At 39.9% G+C, this 24352-nt stretch overlaps 1 protein-coding gene, 1 long non-coding RNA gene and 1 pseudogene across 2 annotated transcripts; 1 reads left to right on the top strand and 2 right to left on the bottom strand.

The window, feature by feature from the left end:
* Positions 1-11338: 11338 nt before the first annotated feature.
* LOC113013793 (type-2 ice-structuring protein-like) lies at positions 11339-12897 on the bottom strand (annotated as a pseudogene).
* A 5835-nt stretch (positions 12898-18732) lies between these two features.
* LOC113013786 (Fc receptor-like protein 5) lies at positions 18733-21687 on the bottom strand. Its single transcript, XM_026154940.1, has 5 exons — positions 21627-21687; positions 21019-21282; positions 20630-20887; positions 19670-19806; positions 18733-19079 (listed from the first exon to the last, which is right to left on the bottom strand). Exons 1-4 carry the CDS (start codon positions 21685-21687, stop codon positions 19676-19678), a joined length of 714 nt encoding a protein of 237 aa, XP_026010725.1. The 3' UTR covers positions 18733-19079; positions 19670-19675.
* A 1665-nt stretch (positions 21688-23352) lies between these two features.
* On the top strand, positions 23353-23944 carry LOC113019029 (uncharacterized). Its single transcript, XR_003271912.1, has 2 exons — positions 23353-23513; positions 23587-23944. It is a non-coding gene; the product is annotated as an uncharacterized LOC113019029 (long non-coding RNA).
* The last annotated feature ends 408 nt before the right edge of the window (positions 23945-24352 follow it).

Genomic DNA, 24352 nt, shown 5'->3' with positions numbered 1-24352 from the left:
TCGTCAGCCGCAGCAGCCTCCGAGCCTTCGTCAGCCGCAGCAGCCTCCGAGCCTTCGTCAGCCGCAGCAGCCTCAGAGCCTTCGTCAGCTGCAGCCTCAGAGCCTTCGCCTGGTCCAGCCTCAGAGCCTTCGCCTGGTCCAGCCTCAGAGCCTTCGCCTGGTCCAGCCTCCGAGTCTTCAGCCTCGTCTGCCGTGGCTTCGGCCTGTGCTTCGTCTGGTCCTGTGCCCACCGGGCCATGGCCAGCACGCCTGACACTGGAGAGCCGCCGCTGCCTTCCGCGCGGCCGGCCCCCTGAACTGCTCCGTCGTCTCCTCCGCCGCCGCCGCTGCCTTCCGCGCGGCCGGCCCCCTGAACTGCTCCGTCGTCTCCTTCGCCGCCGCCGCTGCCTTCCGCACGGCCGGCCTCCGGACCAGCTCTGCCACCTGTGCCACCCGCCTGGTCGGCCCCCCGACCGTGTGACCCGTGAACTCTGGTGCCTGTGGGCTCTGGGTCGGCCCCCTGAACTTTGTTTTGACTGTGGTCATGTGCTCCCGTGTTTTCTGTTGTTTATTTTGTTTCCCGTTCTGGTCCCTCCGTCCTGGTCCCCCGCCTCCCGCCCTGGGTGGGTTGTTTTCTGTTTTTGTTTTTGTTTCTCGGGTTTGGGCTGTCGGGAGCCAGCCCTTTAGGGGGGGGTGGTGTCATGGTCCTGGGCCATGTGGGCCCAGTATTCTTAGTTTTCATGTATTTTTGTATTTTGTTCCTTGTTTAGGCCATGTTTTCTGAGTTGCCCTGTTGTGTTGTTCCTTATGTGTTTTCCCTTCGTGACTCTTACCCCCTGTGTGCCCCTCTGTGTATTTATGAGCCCTCGTCTCTCTTTGTGTTTTATTCTATGTTTTCCCCAGCCCGTTATGTCTGCGTTCTCCCCGTGCTCTCTCTCCTCCTGTTTGAACCTCTGTGTACTTCCTGCTTTACTTTGCCCATCTCCCATCAGTGTTACGTCCACTCCTGCCGTGTCTTGTTATGATTATCAGTGTCACCTGTGTTCCCCGTGTGCATCCACTTCCCCTGATCTTCCCTCATGTGTATTTAGTCTCTGTGTTTCGTACAGTCTGTGTCGCGTCGTCTGTGTTTCCACCCTCTATGTTTCCATGCCCGGTCTATTGTATTCTTAGTCATAGCTTTACCTTAGTTATTCCCAGTTTAGGTTTCCGTTTAGCCACGCTATCCCTGCTGTATTTGTATACCTTGTCATCAGCCACAAAGGCTCGCTTTTGTTTAGAGTTCACTCCCGCCTGCTCACCTGTGTTCGCACCTGGGTCCACCATACACACCACCGCACGGTCTGTCACAGCGGACCGTGACAATACAGTCACGTGACCCTCTCTGAAGCTATGTGTATCTGTTTGTCCTTGGCTCCTGGAAACAGAAAAAACAAAAGACTTGGCACATATCCTCGCCCCTCATTTTTATGTGTCACTCTCAAGGTTGTACTTTCACTTTCATTTTGACTGCACAGAGGCCCGGTACAACCTCTCTGATTGCTTTGAGATGTCATTTCACTGACAGTTTCTTTTGTTTGCTTGGTAATTAAACTTGATTTTATTTATTTTACTCTAAAGAAATTTTAAAGAAAAATGGTCATATATTTAAGGAAACCTATTAAAGATTATAAATGTCAGCTAAACCATCTGTAAGGTCAAGTAAAATAATAATAATAATAATAATAATAATATTACTTCCATCAATTCAGTTTACAACATGGTGTATTATACATGTTAATAAAAAACACAGAGATCCTGAAAATTGTTTTCTGAAGTGGTCATTTGTTGACACAGCTGACACTGCTCTCTTCATTTCCCAGACATCGAAGATCATCGTGTACATCTAAACCTTTGATATGTTCATCATTACAGATGAGGTGCACTTTGGTGCCAGTGTCCTGTCTTAATGATCACTGCATTGCTGACTTCTGTCCAATAACAGCCCTGTTTTGATGACTTGTAGTAGCAAAATTTTCATAGTTGTCACAGGAACCTATGATTCAAACTTGCACTTGTTTTGCTGTTCCCTCCCAGGACTCAATGTCCCCACTCAGTTTTTCCTTTTACTGTCAATCATTGCTTGTTTTTAAGCACTATAACAACCTGTTTTTGTTTAAGCACTAAAATTTGGCAGATTGGGGGAATTTCCACTGCTGCTGTCACTTTCAGAACACTAGGATTTTCTACACTTTGAGTTTCAGTTCCAAAAGAAAAACAAAAAGAAAATCTGTATCCGTTTAGCTAGTTTGTAGATGTGTGTCATAGCAGCATCTGCCTGTATTTAGCAAATGATTAAAAAACTTTCAAATGTTTCCCTCAAACAATCAGCTGCTGCTGGTATGGATAAAGACAAATTACTTCACCACATTTTATTAATTAATTATTTTTCCCTTGGAAAGCTAATTCAGTGCAGGTGTGTGTTATTGTATTAGATTGTTGTTGACAAATCAAAAGCAAACCAGGAGTTAGGGAGTGTTCTTGCATAGGAGACTGGAGGAGCTTAAAGCATTTATGTTTTCCAAAGGTAAGTTTAACTCTATGGTTCCAATGTCTGACTGAACTAAAAGCTGCTGTGGTGCATTATGGGTAATGTGGCACCAACAACTGAAACAGGAGGATGACTGTTTTGATTTATGGTTTTACTCAATAAGTGTACTCACAAGTCATCAGACAAAAGCTTAATCAAACCTAACATCATCATCATTATCACCTCTCACTCCCAGCCAGCTCTGAAATGATTCTCCTTTTTGTGGGGTTGTCACACGTCAGCATTAATTCTCCTTGGACACATGGATAAGGCACTGTCGTCCCTCAGGCCTTTTAGAATCCAGTACTCAAATCTGATGTAGACTCTTTTACATATTTTTCTTTAATTAAGATACAACAGAAACAACACTGTGATGTTGATGGTGTTGCTGCACTCCCCGCTGTCAGATTCACAGCAGTACACTCCACTGTCGGATGGGTAATATAATATATAATAATGGATTGGATTTATATAGCACTTTTCAAGGCACCCAAGCACTTTACAATGCCACTATTCATTCACACACTGGTGGAGGCAAGCTACGGTTGTAGCCACAGCTGCCCTGGGGCAGACTGACAGAAGCAAGGCTGCCATATCGTGCCATCGGCCCCTCTGGCCAATACCAGTAGGTGGTAGGGTAAAGTGTCTTGCCCAAGGACACAACGACCAGGACAGAGAGCCCGGGGATCGAACCGGCGACCTTCCGGTTACAGATGGGCTTCCCAACCTCCTGAGCCACGGTCGCCCACCTTTGATGATGCAGGATGACTCATGTAATTGGCCCCAGGTCTCACATTAAGCAGAAGAGCATGTGGAGGTGTTTCTCTTCACTGTCCAGCTGCTGAAGCTGCCTGGCACCGCACAGCTCAGATTTATGGTTTCATAATAAAAGAAGACTGACCTGCTGGGATGATGCTCAGAGTAGCAGCGTCAGGTTCAAAAACATTAGGCTGACACATCATTTAACATGCAGTATAGGCAACACTTGGAGATTAATAACATGAATAAACATTAATAACACTTCTACTGCGATTGTACTGATTAAAACCAGCTGAGCTAGAAGAGAGGAGAGACTCACAAAACATTAAAATGACAGTCAGAATACATTTTCAATTAGATCAGCGGATGTGAAGAGATTTGAGCTACAACAACTGATAACTGATAACTGAAATAACTGATGCTGGATTAAGATATACTTCATTCTGCTATATGTAGTCTGTCATAGTTCGTTTAGCTGTATTCTTGAAGGGTCAAACAGACCTCCACCATCAACATTACAGTGAAGTACTAGGATGAAACCCAGAGACCCAATGTAAAACCTGATGGTACAGTGGTCCCTCTCAGGCCACATGTGGCTAGAGTGTGTAGACAGTTCCTGGATAAAGGCATTGATGTCATCGGTGAGCCATGTTTCTCAGATCTGAATCCAACCAAGAACCTCTGGGCCGCTATGTACAGGTAAGCTGGCATTTCCAAATAGTTCCAGAGAGGGTCAGGAGGCTCAGAAGTGCCCTGATCCAGATCTTGGAGGAAACCATCTACCTATATCAGGAGCATGCCCAGATGTTGTCAAGACTACATGCAGGCACGTGGGGAACACACGCACTACTGAACCGCATTATGACATGTGTTTGATCCTCGCAACTTTGATTTTTCGTGTGATTTTGAATCCAGCCCTCAAAAGGTTCATGATTTTAGTTTCCACTGATTATCATTATATCATTTTGTTATTAATACTAGTCCAGGATCGATAATTTTAATTAAATTGTTTGAAGTTAAGGCAAGGGTATCGAACTCCAGGCCTCGAGGGCCGGTCTCCTGCAGGTTTTAGATCTCACCCTGGGTCAACACACCTGAATCAAATGATTAGTTCATTACCAGGTTTCTGGAGAACTTCAAGACATGTTGAGGAGATCATTTAGCCATTTAAATCAGCTGTGTTGGATCAAGATCACATCTAAAACCTGCAGGACACTGGCCCTCGAGGCCTGGAGTTTGACACCTGTGAGTTAAAGGTTGCAAGAGAAGATTGCTTACTTGTTTGTAGCAATTCCCAGGGAGCGTTATCCAGGTGAGCTATGAAAGAATGGAGGGCTTTCAGATAGTGATGTGACGTTCTGTATCGAGGCTTCGAAGCTTGTGTCGAGTATTGGAGGGGGCGTTTCCGCGATGCGCGTATCGAGGCTTGCTTCATTTATGGGAGGAGCTGAAAATGATGACGTCCGAAGCCTCGCTGCCCGGCTGTACCACGTGACTGGTTCAGGAAGTGGTTCGAACTTTGCCGCGAGATATGACAGCGATATAAACCCCTCAGACTTCATTCAAAATGTAGGTGTTTGATGGAGAGTTGCGGTTAGTGAGAGTTTGGAGACAGTTTGGAGGTTTAGGAGAGTGAGGAGAGAAAGTCAGGAGAGAATGGAGCCAGCTAAGAAGAGGAGGATGTCCTCCCCTGTGTGGGAACATTTTGATCTTATTCCTCCCAACAAGGTATTTCTACAGAAGATGTATTTTTATAATACTGATGGTGCAATACAATTTATGTTAAGTGGCTTTACTTTTGTACAAGGTGAAGTTTTGCTCTGTGCCAGGGAGCTGGGATATAACAACAACACCTCATCCATGCTTAGGCACTACAGAGCTTTGCATGAGAATAAGGGGGACACCGATTGTGGAGCAAGACCAGGTGAGCCATCAAATGCAATGATAATATAGCATGCAGTAATGTTACTAAATGATATAACAATATTATACAACTGTTATAAGTTACGTGTGTGATATTTACATTTGTGCTTTGTCTTTATTGTCTTTCCTCAGGAGAACAATCTCCAATAGATGAAGACCTGGTTAGCATGGTGATTGAGGACTCCCAGCCATTTAGCATTGTGGAGGACAAAGGATTCAAATATTTGTTAAATCATTAAATCCTAGCTATGTTCTCCCCACTAAAGGTTATAAAAGCAGTGAAAATTTAGTTTTTACTGAATAAAATGTGAACAGGCAGGACTGAGGCCTCAGTGTGTAGCTGTCCATACCTCAACGTTACAAAAGCACAACTACTGTCCACACCCCAACCACACCTCACCTCACAGTAAATGATCATTTCCATTTTAAGCATTTCCAAATAATCATTTTCCATACTGCCACTATGAATATACACAGTATACTGCCATCACTACAATATACATGTTTTACACACTCCTTTTGTTGTTGACATTTACAGGCTGTGTGCAAAATGCCACACTCTTCAAATTCATGCCAACTAATATTTTTACATCCAGTAGGTGTCCTACTAGAGCAAATGAAGCTTCAAGAAGCTTAGCGCTGGGATGAACCAATTGGATGAAAAGCTTCAGTGCTTCATGAAGCTTCATCTGCCCATCACTACTTTCAGACCACGTGTTTCTAGCAGGTTCCTTTACCGAGTCCAGAGGGAAATGGAGTCCAGGAGGGGCAGCTTCTCTAACATTTGATTGGTTGCCATGCAAAGTAAGTCAAGACAGGTCGATCCTAGATAATCGATTGCTTGTGTGGACTTGGGGCAGCCAGGTATCCCAGAATGCATTTCAAACCACAGGCAGCAATGGTTTTAAAATACCCCGTTTTTCTGTCACCAGCTACACTTTTAATACTGTTTTAGCCGCAAATGTAGTGTCGTATTCTTCACATGTCTGGTCAGGTTGTCAACATGTTTACAAATTGCTCAGATGCATTCAGAGATGTCACTAGCTCCGCTAACAGTCAGCTGACAGAGTGTACCAAGTGTACCGAGCTCACAGCCCCGGTGTTCCAGCTTAACTGTGAGCTCGGTACAGGAAATAAAAACCCAATAAATATAACCTCAGTAAATGAAGACAGTGTACTGCGGGGGTTATTTCAGCTGTGTACCGGGGCCTGCGCTTTGTCGGCGGTAATAACAGCTCGACTGTTTGCGAGGCGAGCGAGTCTATCCCACGTTCGATCCGAAATCATCGAAACACTTTTGCAAAGAGGCGATATCTTGACAAACCAACCAGATATCTGAAGATTAAACCACTACATTCTCGGCTAAAAAATATTAAAATGGTATTTGGTGACACACAAACAGGGTTTTTCAAAGTTCAGTTCTGTTAGTTTCAACATGCCGGTTGTTGTGTACTTAAAAACAATGGCCACCAGGCCAAAGCAATGGATTTGACTCGATCAGCGTTAACCCCGCCCCCTGAGTTTGATGGGTGAGGTTGACAGATAAAATTATTTCATGGTGGGACCTGAAGGAGTCAATAGTGCCAAAATGAATTAATTAAATACAGCATTAAATAATTGTTTAAATTTGTCAATAATTAATTACTTAAATGTGTCAATAATATTTATTTAATTAATTAATTCCCATTTTAAATAATTATTTACAATTTTAATTAATTATTGCCACATTTAATTAATTATTTAATGCTGTATTTAATTAATTCATTATGTCAGTCCTGGCGTTCCATATAACAACAGCTCCAATTTGATTTATTTTTAAACTCTTGTGATCAGTATGAGCAAGTTGTGTGAGTTTCCATACCAAAAAAATGGTATCAGAGACACTGATTTTTAGCATGGTATACTGCAGACGTCCCTTGGGTTGTTTATGATTTTATGCATAATTTTGCGAACTGCATTCCCTGTGTGGTAACAAAAATAACATTGTTTATAGGTGTAAGCAAAATATTCAGATATGCTACCAAAAAATCACTAACAAAAGAAATGGAGCAGATTGTTAGGATCTTGTGGCTGTAATAGCATCCATAACTGAAGGTTTTTCATTCATTTATTTTCACAGGTCTAGATGATCACATCTGTATTTTTTCATTTAAATGAGTTGGACTTGCAAACTTTGTAGTTGTTTGTGGAAATTGCAAGGGAATAATTGAACATTACATTAACAGTCACACACATTACAAAAGAAGCTGTCCACTGCCTTGCATATACACAGACTGTGCACAGTATTTCAGATCTGAAAAACCCTTGCAGGTCCATTTAAGAGATCAGGGGGTCACGAAAAGGAGTATGCAATTGACTTGCTGGCTTTAATGTAAAAAGCCTGTTGTGTAACTTTAATGAGGCAGCTAGACTAAAGCAATATATTGCTTATCAAGGTAAACATCTGACTGATAAGGAAATTGGTACTTGTCCTTTTTTTTTTTATTGATATTTTAGATGGACAGAAACATTAACAAATATACAACTAGAATAATCATACTGTCAGTTCTCTGTCTGTTTTTTAACAACAACCAACAAATAAGGACTAACAATAACTAAGACAAACAGACAAAAAAACAAACAAACAAACGAAACAAACAAAACAAAACGAAACAAAAAAAAACAAAAAACATAACCTTGACCACTGATGACATTAGACAATTTCTTCCCTCTACTGACTTAAAAAAAAGGAAAAAAAAGAAAAAGAAAAAGACAACAGCAAAAATAAAAAATACCAACGACACATGAACCCCCCCCCCCAAAGAACATTTATCATAATATCTAGGAGACATTGTCGATGTACAACAAAAAAGGACCCCAGACCTGCTCAAAAATATCTTCTCTCCCCTTTATTCTGTATATAACCCGTTCATATGATGCCATCTTAGACATTTGTTCAGTCCATTCCCTGAGAGAACGGGGGCTGGATGACTTCCAGTGCCTAAGTATTATCCTGCATCCTGTTATGAAAGCCAGACGCATCCACAGTCTGTTTTTTTGAAAGGATATTATTGTCAGGTAACAGGCCCAGGACACATACAGCTGGAGATTTAGAAAGATTGAGTTTAAAAATATCATTCACCAAGTTAATGATCCCATCCCACAAATAATCATTTTTCCCACATGTGTACAACATATGAACTAGAGTCCCGGCTTCCTCCTGGCATTTCCAATGCATCATTATCCACAAGCTTCAGCCTGACTAGTTTACTGGGAGTCCAGTAATTTCTGTGAAGCAATTTGTACTGGATAAGTTGAGACTGTGTTTCAGGTGAGCAAACATACCATGATGAAACCAGTGTCTTCCAACTGTCCTCTAAAATCTGGATACCCAGATCCTTCTCCCAACACTGCCTCAGTCCCCCCAAATTGGGAGAGTGCGCCTCTCTGAAGATCCCATAAAATTTGGATGATCCTATTAATGACAGGGGCTGCAAACATCTTCTGAATACTAGATGGAGGGTCTGGATTATTATTCAAAATGGTTTTAATACAGTGTCTTATTTGAAAAAACCTCCAAATTTCCCTTGGATCCAGATTAAATTCTCGTCTGATTTCTGCAAACGGTTTCATACCAGTCTGCCCAAATAAATCCCCCACCTGATTGATACCTGTCCTAGCCCAAGCCTCCCACCAGACCGGTTTCTTATCAATTAATATTTTCTTATTATACCAGATAGAGGCTCTAGCGGTAAGATAAGGGCTAATGTTGGTATATTGGTGACCTCTAAACCAGGTCTCTTGCATGAAAGCCAATACTGGATCTTTAAACGGTACTGGTCTTCCCTTCTGAGTAAGGAAGGCCTCTAAAGACGAAGGAGCCACAAGATTTTCCTCAATCGCAACCCATGATGGCTTCTCCGTAAAGGAATTATGTATCTTAACTAACTGAGAGAGGGAGAATGCATAATGATACCAGACCATCTTGGACAATGCCAACCCACCACTCTCTTTAGCAGCATATAATTTGGACCGATTAAAAGATGGCTTTTTGCCTGCCCACACAAAACCCTCCACACTTGTATTATAAAGCTTTAGCAAATTATGTGGGACTGCTATCGGTAACATGTGAAGAAAGTACTGAAGTTTAGGGGCAATAATCATCTTCACCAAATTAATTCTGCCCAAAAGGGACAGATTTATTTTAACCCAATTCTGCAACAGCGGCCGAATATTTTGAATCACTGGGGAGATGTTTGCTTGCATTATGTTGTCTAAACCAGGGGTCAGTTTAATCCCTAAGTAAGTCAAACCCTCGGGCATCCACTTGAAATGCCATGAGCTCCTCACAACTGGCGGACACAATTTGGAAATGGGCATAACTTCCGACTTAGACCAATTTATGGTGTAGCCAGAGATTGCAGAAAAGGAATCAATAATTGAGGAAATTGCAGGAAGTTACTTGTCCTTTTAATCGTCCTTTTTCATATAAACACCCGTGTTTCTGTTTTAATCCTCAAATTAAGGAAGTGTGCTCAGATTGCCAGTTTTTCTTTTAAAGGTTACTGGGTGAATGTCCAAAAGATTTCTCCGTGACAACCACAGTAAGAGCTGGCTGACTTAAGCTGGTGAAAAGTGATTCAGTTATTTATAATCGTATTTACCAAAGGAGATACTGGGTCATCTTTTATGAAAGGAAAAATATCACTCTGTCCCATAATTCATGGCAACACACCAACCCCACTGTTCAAGAATATGATGGAGCTCATGCAGATGTGTGTTTTTGATTTGATTCCATAACAACAGGCTCTTAAACAAACAGCACAACATTACACTGCTGTAACAATATCTGCTCCATATCCAGGTGTTAACATCCATAAAGAAGATAATTTGCATAAACATTCTGAACCAAGATTATAATTATATTAATTACATTATATAAGGTGTTCAGTTTGCATTGAAACAAGCGGAAAGTGTCAAAATGTCCACAAGGTGGAGACAGACAGTAACACACTGCTGATGAGGACATTTGTGAGACTATTTTTCCACCAAGCATTTGTAATCACATAGCTGAATTCGAGATTAAGGATATTGTTTATTAATTTAAATAAATATAACATACACTGAATATCAAAATAAAAGCTGATAGTTTAAATCCACTGAAAAGTAATAATATAAATTTATGTTGCATGTTAGTTTTTCCAATATTACTCATATTGAAATAACTATATACAAAAATATACTAATTTTACATATTTGAGTTTACTTACATCTTATCATTTATCTTAACATATCATTTTATGTTTAAAATTTGTTTTTATTTATTATGGCACCTTGTGAGTGCTAATTTTTTTCCCTACCTCATGTTTACAGTGGGAATATTTTTGGAGTGTAACCTGCTCAAGTGTCATATGTGTCAAAAAGATATTTTTAAGGGAAACTTTAGCCTGCCACCCAAACCTTAAACATACTGAAGAAGAAAAACGTCAGATCTGGATCTGAGAGAGATGAGTGTATGTGTGTATGTTAAAATGAAAGCCTGATGGTATAGATGACTATGTACATCTCTGTTTATTTGTTTTTGTATGTTTTTATTGTGTATACTCGTCTTCTTTTATTGTGAGGACTAAATTGTTATATTTCTTGATAAGGGACTATAACAATTTAGTCCTTTTTTACTTTGTAATTAGTGTCGTTGTTGTTGTTGTTGTTGTTATTATTATTATTATTATTATTATTATTATTATTATTATTATTATTATTATTATTATTATTATATATTTTTTACATGTGCAATACAATTTTGTGCGCTTTTGCAAATGCTCAAATGCTGCGCAAAACAAGCAAGTCATGACATTTGCACAATGTCTTTACTCATGGAGCACATTTTGAAACATGCTGTGGTTGCTGGACTGTTTACCCTCATTTTAGTTGTGAGGAGAATCACTGGCAACTGGCAAGGTCAGAAGTCATAAGGACATCAATGCAGCAAATGTTCTTTGCTCACAAGAAGAGTAGCTGATGCTGCAGGAAGCTTAAGTTAATGTTGCAAAAACAAAGAGCAAACACCATCATGCATCAGTGTGTGTTTTATGGGAGCTTCATGCTTTGAGTGTCAGTCCAACACTGTCAGGTGAAGATATTCTTGGCGCAGAGAGATGGCAGACGATATCCACACCATGCATCAAGCCAGCAATTTGAATCTGCAAGATTCAAGAGCAGAAATCATTCAAATGTTACTCAAATGAAAAACCTAAAGAACCAGCCTTTATGGCTTGTATATTTGATCACTTCAACCAGTCATACACATTAAGCACTCGTTGATAACTGTTCTAAATTACCTCGAGAACTCATCTGCAGACAGTTCTCATAGTAACCATTACTGGGCTCTCCCCAGCACCATTTTGAAAAGAAGAAACTGGTCCCATCATTCCACCACCAAGTACCCTTGTAGAAGAAAAAAATTAGTAGTTCAGACAGGCCTGTGCTTTATCCTAACCAGTGTTGGGCAAGTTACTTTGAAAAAGTAATTAATTATAGTTAAGTTTTCAAGTAATTAATTACTTTTACAATCTTGTTACTCAGTTACTAGCTCATCTACTTTTTTGAAGAAGTAACTACTAACTATAATTAATTACTTTTTCAAAGTAACTTTCCCAACACTGGTTATCATTAATGCCTGATCTTTTAGCTTCTCTCCCCTGCCTCAGGTTTCACTGCAGGTGGGAATTAACATTTTCTTTTGACAATATACCTTGAGTCCTTTGCTTCCTCCAATCCAAACTGGCGTGTTGCCAAACAGCTGCATGATCCTTTGGTGCTCCCAGTAAGTGTGCACTGATGCAAGGTTTGCCCCAAGCCCCAGCAGTGTCTCTTCAATGAAGAGGGACAAAGCAGAGGTTTTTTAAAACAATGAGTGGTTCAATCAGGTGTTAAAGATGATAAAAGTAAAATAAAATTACCTTAGCAGAATCCCAACTCATGGGTGTTTGATTGTAGGTAAAGCAGCGACTACCGACTTGAGTCCAACCGTAAGGACACCGGGCTTGATTCCAACCATCAGGACAATAAATGCACCTCTTGACCAGGTGACTCTTGGCTGTGGACAAATGAACAGTTGTACATGTGTCTCTGGTTAATATCTTATTTTGTATTACTTTTAATTATTATATATCCAATAACTGACAAGTCATACAAGTAACATTGGACATATAAACAATAATTAAAGGTTTGGTGGTGTTCAGGTGCAGTTATGTGTATGAAGTACAGGGCGTTGTCTTTCCTTCACATTTATAGATTGGTATAGATATATGATATATGTTACTTTAAGCTTTGTATTTCAGGAAAGAAGGTCAATTAAAAGTGGAAGCCAATCATTTAGGTATTGAGTATAACAGTATAACAGCCAGAAACCTCAAGGTTTGTAAGGGTTTTTTTTCTGTTAAGCGTGACATAAGTTATTGAAAATCTGGAAAATGCAAAAAACCTGTGGGCATCAATCAATTTTCTTTAACTCTCATAAATAAGATTACATTAATTAAATTAATACATTTTACTATTAATTTGTATGTTTAATTACACTCATATATATATATATATATAATGGAAATTATACTGCCATACTCACCACCAGCAGTGGTTACAGCCATCATTGCACAGAGAAGAGCACACAGAGTCAGCAGCTTCATAGTGGTGTTAGTGTCTCTGTGGAAAACAGAAAAAAAAAAGTTACTATCGTAAAAACATGTATAGAACATATTAAGACCAGCGCTTATATACAGTTTAATTTTACGCATTTATATAACCTGTAACTATCAATAAAACAGCAGTGACGTGCTTGTTGTTTTTCATACTCTTCTTGAATGAATAGTGTGTTAAGGACAAGCTTTGTTCAGGTGAAAATACACTGAAACCAGTGTTATTAACAGCATTTGATAGTCTACTATTATATAAAAAATTACATCATTGTGACTCTTTGGACCTGTACTTGTCATAAAAGAAACAAAGTGACTACATTTACTTCAATATGGGAGTGTTTTCAGAACCATCTTCTAGAAAAACCTGAGTGAAACATCTCAACAGACTTCAGTGTCACACACTGATTTTCTTTCATCGATCCTCCATAAAACCATCAGGCTGGATCATAAGAGGTGGAAATGTTTCCATTGTGAAGGAAATGCAGATCAGTAAACAGTTCATACTGCTAGCTTTCACTCTCCAGCAATGCAGTTGTATGTGGTGACACTTTTAGCAGACTGGTGCGAAAACAGCTCAACATATCTGCATTTCCTGCATACTCTGACTGGAACAGGGCATTATGGAAACCAGCAGCATATTTAAGGGTTTCTGCAAAATGATAAAATGGCCATTGTAGGAGAGCAGAGAATGACTCATCCTTTTCTGTCCATTCCTCCTCTTCAAGTCAAAGAAAAAGTGAGAAAGAGTGTCTATCAGGGCGATATTCTGAAACATGATGTACACCACAGCACATATAGCAGACACGCCCAGCAGATTGGAAGAATCAATCAGAGTTATAGAAACACTGTTGAAAACACCAGCATTACATTTAAAACTGTAAAATCTGTCAAGCCGCTGCTGACAGTTTCACCTGGAGACTCCAGTTTGAAATTACAGTTAGCAGTGTTTGCAGGCTTGTTTTAAGCAGTTACTCAGTCACACTCCCAGACTTAATCATCCACCATGTCCACTCAGAAAGGGAGACAGAGAGAGAGAGAGGGCTTTCACTGAAAAGTATACTTAAAGAAAAGATAACAAACCATTTCTTCAAATCAAAGAAGCAATAATTCCCCCAAAATATTTCTCAAAATATTCCAGAAAATTCATCCTAAAATAAAATTGATAATCAATGTTTGTAACATTATTTTAATGCCACAATCATTTTCTGTTTTACTCTGATGTAAATAACCAAAATAGCTTATCCAACTCTTATTTTGACTGTACCTGAAGCCAGGAAGGAAAGAATGAAGCAACTCTCCAAATAAATGGAACGGCCTCTTCAAACACAGAGTGGAAATTGCTGCGGCCCAGGAAGCAGTGGGACACAGTTTCTCTCTGAGTGCCTGAGTTTTAAACTGTGACCTGCATTTACGTCATCAATGTCAACAGAAAGAGCCGTGGATTCATCAAAATTTAAATACAGATTCCAGCAATGATGCCACTTTTATAACTAAAGGAAATGTAACAAAACAACTCTCTCTTTCAGTCAACAGCATCATCCTCATTACTGTCTGTTTCCTGTCCATGTGTTTTTCATATTGACTCTAAAACAGAATCTAGAATCTAAAAGTAACTTAATGTCTGTGGGCAGCTTACTTCTCCGGTGGGCTGCTTCATTTCTGATGAACAGTGGAAAAGTGGACTAAGCCAAACACAGCCAAACTAAACTCCACTGAGCAGCTCAGAATAGGAGCCAGCTTTATGGCATAGTGGTGAGTCAACTGCTCCTGACCTTAACTGGTAGCAGTTACTGAGAAAGTTACTGGAATTGGTCATAGTCCAGGAAACAATGGAACACAGTTTCTCCCCAAGTGCTTTAGGTTCGAGCATGCACATTTATAAAAACAACTTAAGTGTTTTTTTGGGGGGAGGTTTGTTGTTTGTTTGTTTTGTTATTAAATGTGACCTGCAATTACTTCATCAATGCCAAACTGAACGAGCTGTAAATTAAGTGGAAAATAAAGTACAGATTCCAAACTTTACTTGGAGATAAATTATCTGAATTTCAGGAGCGGGACCACGCCTCCAAACACACCCCTCCCAGTTCTTATCTATATATGACCCCCCAGTTCTACAAGCTGTTCATTTTTGTTTTTGTGAGGATGCGGAGAAAAAATACAGAGGAAAAACCCAACAATCATATGGCCCCTATGAGCAAGCACTTTGGTGACAGTGGGAAGGAAAAACTCCCTTTTAACAGGAAGAAACCTCCAGCAGAACCAGGCTCAGGGAGGGGCGGAGCCATCTGCTGCGACCGGTTGGGGTGAGAGAAGGAAAACAGGATAAAGACATGCTGTGGAAGAGAGACGGAAATTAATAACAGGTATGATTCAATGCAGAGAGGTCTATTAACACATAGTGAGTGAGAAAGGTGACTGAGAAGGAAAAAACACTCAATGCATCATGGGAATCCCCAAGCAGCCTATGCCTATTGCAGCATAACTAAGGGAGGATTCAGGGTCACCTGTATGTATTATTGTAGGTCAGCTGCGCAAAGCTGGGCATGGACCAACAATAGTAACCAGCCCACCTCAAGAACTGATGTACCTCTTTCCTTATCTTGGGATGCAGGCAGGATACAATGGCTGCTGTTTTGCTCATCTGCAGGTGCATGTGCCTGCCTCCCAAATGGTACCCCAGATACTGTGGTGCACAATGCTGTTGCAATGCAGCAACATCTGCATTATTCTATTCTATTAATGAGGTAATCACAGGTCACATTAAATTGAAAAAAAAAAAGAAGAAGATATTTTTATAAATGTGTGCTCCAACCTTAGGCACTCAGGGAATGTTCCACTGTTTCCTGGACTATGGCCACTGTTTCCTGGATTATGGCCATTTCCAGATTTTTTATTCTTGTTTTCAGATACAGTTTTTAAAAAAGGGAAAAAAAGAAAAACTTATCTTTCAGTTAGTGCTCACATGAAGAGAGAAACATTTTGTGGAGGATTATTGTTTCTTGATTTATAGAAATGTTTTGCTGGCTTTTGTTTACATAACTGCTTCAGAAAATGGCTGATCTCTCTCTCTCTCTGAGTGGACATGGTGGGTGGGTGGATCTGGGGATGCAGAATGACTCCATCACAGTTGTGGTCAGGTTGTCTGGGGTGTGGAGAATTTTTTTCGGTAACTGCTACCAGTTAAGGTCAGAAGCAGTTGACTCACCATGAGGTCACGGTTTCCTTCCACATATAGCTTTGCAAAAATTTCATAAAAAGAATTTGCAGCAACAAAAAACTGTTTCTGTGATGCTTAGAGCTCAAATTGCACTGAAACAGTTTATTTAGATGCATATGCTGTTTTTTTGCAAATTTGTATTATAGGATTTATTTTTGTTTTTCCTGCAGTATGTAGAAATTGATGTAACTCAAAAATAAACCTATGAAGTCACTCAAAATAAATATCCTGTGGTTGGAAACTATTTTGTGCAACTTTTTTATATTTACAGTTTTGAGGGATAAGCCTCTTAATTTTCTCTAACTAGAAATATATGTAAAAAACAAAAAGCCAAAAATGTTTTTTAATTTTTTGTAGTTTATTGCTTTTTTGCAATTTATGTAGTAATTATGCACTTAATGCATACATATTATTAAAATCTGGGCTATAACGATTGTATTGATGTATAGCAACTTGAAATGCTTATGCTTCTTCCTGCTCCTTTTTGAACATGAAAGTAGTTGTGGTTGCTCGTTTTCCTTTTGTTTTGCTTTGTTCATTTGTCTCTTTTAATTCTATGTTGTTGTACTTTTTCAACATGTTCAAAATAAAGATTCAATCAATCAATCAATCAATCAATCAATCAATCAATCAAATGCTCCCAAAAATGACACTACAGCATGTAAAAATATAAAGATAAGCTCTGGCGGACTTGGTTCTATGGTAGGTCTTAAAGGGTTAATGCCAATCGAAAGAGCAGTAAATTCACTGTAAAATAAAATACAGGTTCCACCAGGGATGCTGCTTTTTTAACTAAGGAACATTTCACCACGAAACTCCAGTCAGAAATTTTGATCAGCAGCATTATCCTTAGTACTGTGTGTTTCATGGACAAAATGTAGTTTCTTAAGCTCCGCCAGACTAATAATAGAGGCTCATTTTGAAACAACGGTTACTCCAAAAAACGTTTTTCATTCAGTGTGTCCCATTTTTGGCAGTAAGAGAGGGTTTCACTCTGAACCACAGGACTGCTGCTCAGGGACATCAGTACATCACACTTTAAAACCAGAGTCTTCCTCAGTACCTTCATGCTGATTTATCCATGTCTATTATGCTAGAAGTACACTATACCAAGTTGGTGTCAGGTAGCAAATTGCTTTGATTGCTACTGGGTAATTGACTTTCTGATTTTGTGTGTATATCACATGTTCAGATACTAGAAATCAGTACTACTATTTTCCAGGTTTTTGCAGACCTTTTCTATGCTGCTGTCTACACATACAGTGAATGTTTAACAGAAGTATGGTGCATACTGTTTCTGTATTTGTTAATAGAATAGAATAATGCAGATGTTGCTGCATTGCAACAGTATTTTGCAATGCAGTACAGTACGGCCTCATGTACCACACACCGCATATGCTGCTTCATACTTGGATGATGTCATCATCCAAATATGAAGCAGCATGAGTCCAAGTAAAACTTAGACTCATTACGTTCTGGACCTGTGAGCGAAGCTCCTGGTTCTTGGTAGGTTATTACGAGAGAATTTGCTTCAGATCCAGGAAGCAGTATTTGTACAACACAGAGTCTTGACTCAGACATGCTTCACCAGGAAACAAAGTGTTTGTAATGCTTCTTAGTTAAGCTCAAAGTTACTTCCTAAGTGGCAAGGACTGTTTGTGATCAGACAGCAAGGGGGAGACATAGACTATGAAGTGGTGTATTCAGACACGACTTCAATCATACAAATGTATTACCTCAACTTCCTCAAAGCATGAGGGGGACTTGAAGAGATCTGTGTCTCTGGTGAGGTAGAGAAAGACTGAATTGAGTGAATTGGGGCCTGAGGTGCAGTTCAGGAAAGAAAATAGTTTAGACCAGTTGTTGTGCACATAGATTCACAAATCCCACCAGAACATGGAGCTGCTGACCAAGTAATTAACAAGTAATTAACAAGATAACGATACATTTGTTTATTTATAAGAACATTATTGTCGACTGACTGTATGTTGAGCAAATAGTGGACCCAAATGCAGACAAAAAACTGAATGTAGAATGAATAAAAAGCCCTTTGTTAAGGGTGATTATATGAGTACAAATAACAAGATAAAGTGAACAGGGACGAAAACTAAACTAAAACCTAAACTGGAAGAAATTAAACTATGACAACTATGACAAAAGACATGAACATGATTCAGGGCAGGAGCATGTGAGAAGCTATGAGGAAAAAACATGAACATGGAACATGCGCAAGACCTGAGTTGAATCGTGAAATACGTGAGCTTAACGTTACGTGGAGGAAAGAAACACAGATGATCTGACAAAGACTGAATGAAAACACACAGACTAAATACACAGAGGGGTAATGAGGGAAGTGGAAACACCTGGGGAAAAGCTGGCACTAATGAGCATAATGACATCACAGGGAAAAAAGTACAACTAAACACATTCAGCATAGAAGACACAGGACACCCAAGACTTTCAAAATAAAACAGGAAACATGACAACACAAACCTGTACCCCTGGTTTCCTAAAAGAAACTTCTTATAAAATGTAATACACAGAGCAAATATGAAACATAATACATTAGTTTTTATTTGATTTTAACTACAATAATAAAGACATTACTACGTTAGCATCAGAGTGTTAATATTGACATATAAAGACTAGCATGAAGCTTATGTACATTTTGACGTTGACATAATCATTGTTTTTGTCTTTTAAACCAAAAACACATCAAATGTGAGAATTATGCAGTTTTCAGTTCAGTGCAAACAGCAGATTGATCATCAAGTCATGAGCTAACAGGGTAGGCAAAACATCAGCTGTTAAAAAGTTATAAAGTTAAAAAAGTAAAACCAAAAAAATGTTACTTTAATCCTGGTGATACATTGATCGTTATTGTTCATCATGATCTTCATCCTCAGACACTCCAGTCATAGATGATCAGACTCTCTCATTTTTGTCTCAGTTTCAGCTGCAGGAGGAACAGAAACTTAGTGGGACTTTTTTTAAAAGCAGAATTTAATCCCATATAAGCAGTGTTATACAATAGTGGCACTTTCTATTGTTGCCATGAGATCTAGCTCTGACCTCTGACCTCATTAACAACAATACGAATCCCTGATGATAACTGTCTGTCTTTAAATCATGAATATTTTCTTCACTTAATGAACATCAACATACAAACATGCCTGAGGTCACTAGCTGAGCCACAACCAAGGGTCTGTTTCACAAAGTGTAATGAGTTGAGAAGCTACGTTACACCACTGTGGTCAGTTGGCATCTACTGTCCAACTGGAAGAGGCTGCAAATGGAAGACGTGAATCTTTCACAGCAAGAGGTTAAAGTGTTGCTGCTGCTTTTAAGTTATTTTCAATCAGATGTATCTATCACCTGATTTCATACTTGAATTATTGTTAGACTGACAAAATAAGTTTGGAAAAATAGTTTTATGATTGATTTTTTGACATTTGTTAGGCAGCTACGATGTTGTATTGGACCTCTGACCCTGTGTGGAAATTGAATATATTATTCTAAATATATATTTTTTTGTTTTACTCTTACCTTGAGTCAACCTTTGCACATGGATATACACAGTATGAGTATACCAGTGAACAGGATGAACAAAAAGATTGTGTATGCCAGCCTGGGAAGAGATATCAGAGGAGGAGGAGGAGGAGCAGTCGTAGATGGAGCTCGAGCTGTGACACAGAAAAAGTTTTGTCATTATTTTTCCTGTTTAGGACCAAATGTTACATGAAAAGTAAATAAAGAAAATCCATCGTTCATAGTGGTGAAGAGTTTACTGTGTAAATGGACTAGCTCTTATAAAGCACTTTTCTACTCTCATTGAGCACTCAAAGCGCTTTATACAACTTGTGTTTTAGTCAGTTTTTATTTGCGTTCACTACTGAGAATGCTAAACACAGACCCTGAACATTTTTGGGACCCTAAAAATGTTGGGACACTGTATGTAAGTAAATCTAATGCAGTGCAGGCCCATCTTGGGCCTAGTGAAGGGACGAGATAGGAGGCTCCTTCTCATCTGCCGGAGACGAGGCTGGTGTGGACCTCGCTCTGGAGAAGGGATTCCTGGACTGCTGGTGGACCCGTAATAAACATCTGGCATAATTACACCAGGGAATTATAGTGAATATAGAAAATTGTATTTTTATGGGTTTTAGAATTGTTTTATTTAGTCTCCATTAGGATTTTAGTATATTGATAACATTTTATTGCGTATGTTTTTTAAGAGTTGTTTTTTTTTTTTTTGTCTGGAAATAAACTGTTTCCGATTAGACCTGCTTGTGCCCTTGGTATTTGACTCGCTTCCTCCCCCCTTGTATTTAAAATCATCATTCTACTCAGCATGGCAGTCTGGCGCATCAGCTTTCGTATCCGCATTACATAGGCAAACAGGAGGATGAGGGTTCTGATTTATAGTTTTACTCCTAGAGTACTGGATACCTGTTCCTAAAAGCCATCAGACGAAAGCTTCATGAAACTTAATATCATCACCATCACCTCTCACTTCCAGCATAACCTCTGGTGACTGTCCTTTAGTGGGATGAACACACTTGTAGGAGCCTTCGTTCTCCTTGGACACATGGATAAAGCTCAACCTTCCTTCAGATGTTTTTTCAATAACAGCACCATTTCTGTAGAAAGCAGTACTGAAATTGGACGTAGACTCCTTTGCATATTTTTCCTTATAGGAGCAGTTTAGTGTCACACTGTCTCCCTCAGTCAGAGGAACAGCAGGACCCTGCAGGATGACACCAGCTGAAATGCAGAGAGAGAAACTGTGGTCTCTGACTCTGGTTTTTGTCCTTGGTTACAAAGTTGCAAAATGTGTTCATTTATTTTTACTTAAGATACAACATCAACAATCTGACATTACTTAGCAAGCTTACTTGTCACTATGATGTTGAGGATGTTGCTGCACTCCCTGCTGTCAGACTCACACCAGTACACTCCACTGTCTGATGGGTAGACACCTTTGATGGTGCAGAATGACCCATTTAATTGGCCCCAAGTCTCACATGAAACAGAAGACCTTGTGGAGGTGTTTCTCTTCACTGTCCAGCTGCTGAAGCTGCCTGGCACTGCACAGCTCAGAGTCACAGTTTCATAATAGAAGAAAACTGACCTGCCTGGATGGATGCTCAGAGTAGCAGCTGCAGGTTCAAAAACATCAGGTCGAGACACATCAGTTAACATGCAGTAGACTACATGCAGTGTGTCGAGATCAATGACATGAACATCAGAGAAGTAACCTGCACTGATCGTAAGTGCTAAAAGAGACGGGAGACTCACAAAAGATTAACATGAGAGTCAGAATAAATATTCCATTAGACCAGCAAATATGAAGAGATGAGCTACAATGCAGTTACACAGTGGAGACAGAAGACAAGAGGATTATTAATGTTCACACTGCACTGAAAAAGGCAACTCACAACCAATAAACCCATGTGTAAAATTAACTAAAAGTAACATCTGTAATAGAAACACATTGATTTACCTTTAACAAAATCCAAACAGTGAATGAGAGTCCACAGTGAGAAAGTGAGAAGAGACTCCATGGATTTCATATTATAGAAAACAATATGAAAAACAAGTCCACAGTGTGTGGGAGAATAAAACATTTGTTTCTTCCTTCTTTAAATCAACACCCGTGTTTCAGTTTCAATCCCTGAATTAAGGAAGTGTGCTCAGATGGACAGTTTTGCTTTTAACCCTTTAAGACCTACCATAGAACCAAGTCCGCCAGAACTTATATTATATTTTTACATGCTGTGGAGCCATTTTTGGGAGCATTTCAAGTTGCTATACATCAATACAACCATTATAGCCCAGATTTTAATAATATGTATTCATTAGGTGCATAGTAATTACATAAATTGCAAAAAAGTGCAATAAACTACAAATATAATTGAAAATCGTTTTTGTTTTTTTAACATATATTTGTAGTTAGAGAAATTTAAGAGGCTTATCCCTCAAAACTGTAAATACAAAAAAGTTGCACAAAATAGTTTCCCACCACAGGAAATTTATTTTGAGTGTCTTCATAGTTTTATTTTTGAAATACACCAATTTTCATACACTGCAGGAAAAACGAAAATAAATATTATAGTGCAAATTTGCAAAATAACAGCATATGCATCAAAATAAACTATTTCCAGCAGTGCAATATGAGTCCTAAGCATCCCAGAAACGACACAGAAAGTCATGAAGTCAAACATAACTTTTAAAAACACAAGTATAAGCTCTTGAGTGCACGATGGTAAAAAAAACTACATTTCCGCAAAATGACGTCACTTCCGGTTTCGGGCAGCTCATGGCAGACATGTCCACATGCTGATGGACGTAGGAAGTGTTACAAACAGCTGATCGGATTGGCAAAGCGTGTTTCTGGAATATCATGTTTTTGTTGCTACAAGCGCTTTTTATGCAGTTTTTGCAAAACTATATGTGGAAGGAAACCGTGACCTAGGACAAGCTGATGGCATAAGACATAGGTGTCAAACTCTGGCCTGTGGGCCCGCAGACTAATTACATTTGGCCAGCGAAGCCATACCAAATTACTATTAGAGCTGGCCTACTGGTATTATACAGCTAATATATATATTGTTTAGTATTAAGCTTTGCTTGTTCCATATTCAGAGGGTCGTGAAAACTGCCCAGCGCATCGCCGGATCACCACTTCCTGCCATAAAAGACATCTACAGGAAGCGGTGTCTGAAAAGGGCTGGGAAAATCATCAAAGACCCCAGTCACCCATCACATGGACTCTTCACCCTCCTGCCCTCTGGGAGGAGCTACAGGAGCCTCCGGAATAAGACCACCAGGTACCGGAACAGCTTCTTCCCCACAGCTGTCAGACTCCTGAACTCTGCCTCCTGACATCTGACCCACGTTAACACATGGACTGAACATACACACAACCACAATGGACAACTGTACCCTCAAACACACAATAATAACATGGACTGAACCACCACTCACAACCACTAGCACTTTATATAGCCTCTGTAGGAATTATATCTCACTTATCTTAACTGCACTACTGTATAGCTCTGTGTAAATAATCATTCTGTACATTCGATAATCTTTAATCCTACAACTGTTTACAACTTGCATAGTTCCCATTTCTGTATAGCTGTATATCTCAGATTTCTGTAAAGTTCTTTATTTCATATTCTGTATAGTTTTTCATATTTATATCCTGTTCATAGCCTGTACATGTCATGGTCTGGTTGGGCACCTGCAGGTCTCAGACAGCGGCTCCTCCTCCTTTAGGCGGAGTCCGGTTGCCCCTCCCTGGCTGACCACCTGTGAGCAATCGTGCCAGCGGTATATCAGACCTGCGCTCTCAACCACTCATCGCCTGAGTATCTGCTATTCCCATGTTAGTTCAGTGGAGCATCCTAAACCTTGTCTTAACGCCGTGTGATGACTCACCTGTCTTTTCTTGTCCTCAGAGATAGCACCCGGAGTGGAGATCTTGTTCCCCTCGCTCCCGTCCTCCTGGACCTGGGCCGCCTGCTGCTTACACAACGTGGCCTGCCGGCCCACCGCTCACCTGCCTGCCTCCCCACGCCTCGACCGCTTCCGGATTTTCCGCTCCACCTGTCCCCTCCATCTGAAACCAATGCCCCCGGTCCCTACCTAGTCCTGTTTCTACCTCCCCGCTGTCCCCGCTGTTCAGCCGTCTCCTAGAGGTGTCTAGGTCGCCCTCATTATCCCTGACGAATCCTACGCGCCACTAGTGTGGTGGCGTCGCTTTGTGTTTCACCTTTGTTTACCTGTGGGCGGAAATAAATCATTTGTTTTCTGTCACCTCGCTTCCAGGTTGGTTTCTGCGCCTGTGTCCATCCCTGTTCCCTCGTGCTGCTGGGCCGTGACAGTACATAGCTTGTACTCACTACAGCCTGTACATACTTAGTTATAGAATATTCACAACATACTTCATACCGTGTACATTATAACATACCATAATAGACCCATTTCTGTAATATACTTACATATCTATACTATTGCTAATATATATTGTAATATATCTATATCACTAAAGCACTTCTGGATGGATGCAAACTGCATTTCGTTGCCCTGTACCTGTGCATGTGCAATGACAATAAAGTTGAATTCTATTCTATTCAGTTTTTCAGCAAAACTTGTTTGAGTCCATAAGAAAAGATTCATTCTTATATCTAGAGGAAGATTTTGTTTTCAATAAATATTAATGTT

This window comes from Astatotilapia calliptera, chromosome 3 (genome assembly GCF_900246225.1).
Source record: "Astatotilapia calliptera chromosome 3, fAstCal1.2, whole genome shotgun sequence".
NCBI classification, from domain to species: Eukaryota; Metazoa; Chordata; class Actinopteri; order Cichliformes; family Cichlidae; genus Astatotilapia; species Astatotilapia calliptera.
Note: the sequence above shows the minus strand (reverse complement) of the source record. Positions and strands in the feature narration are given on the sequence as shown.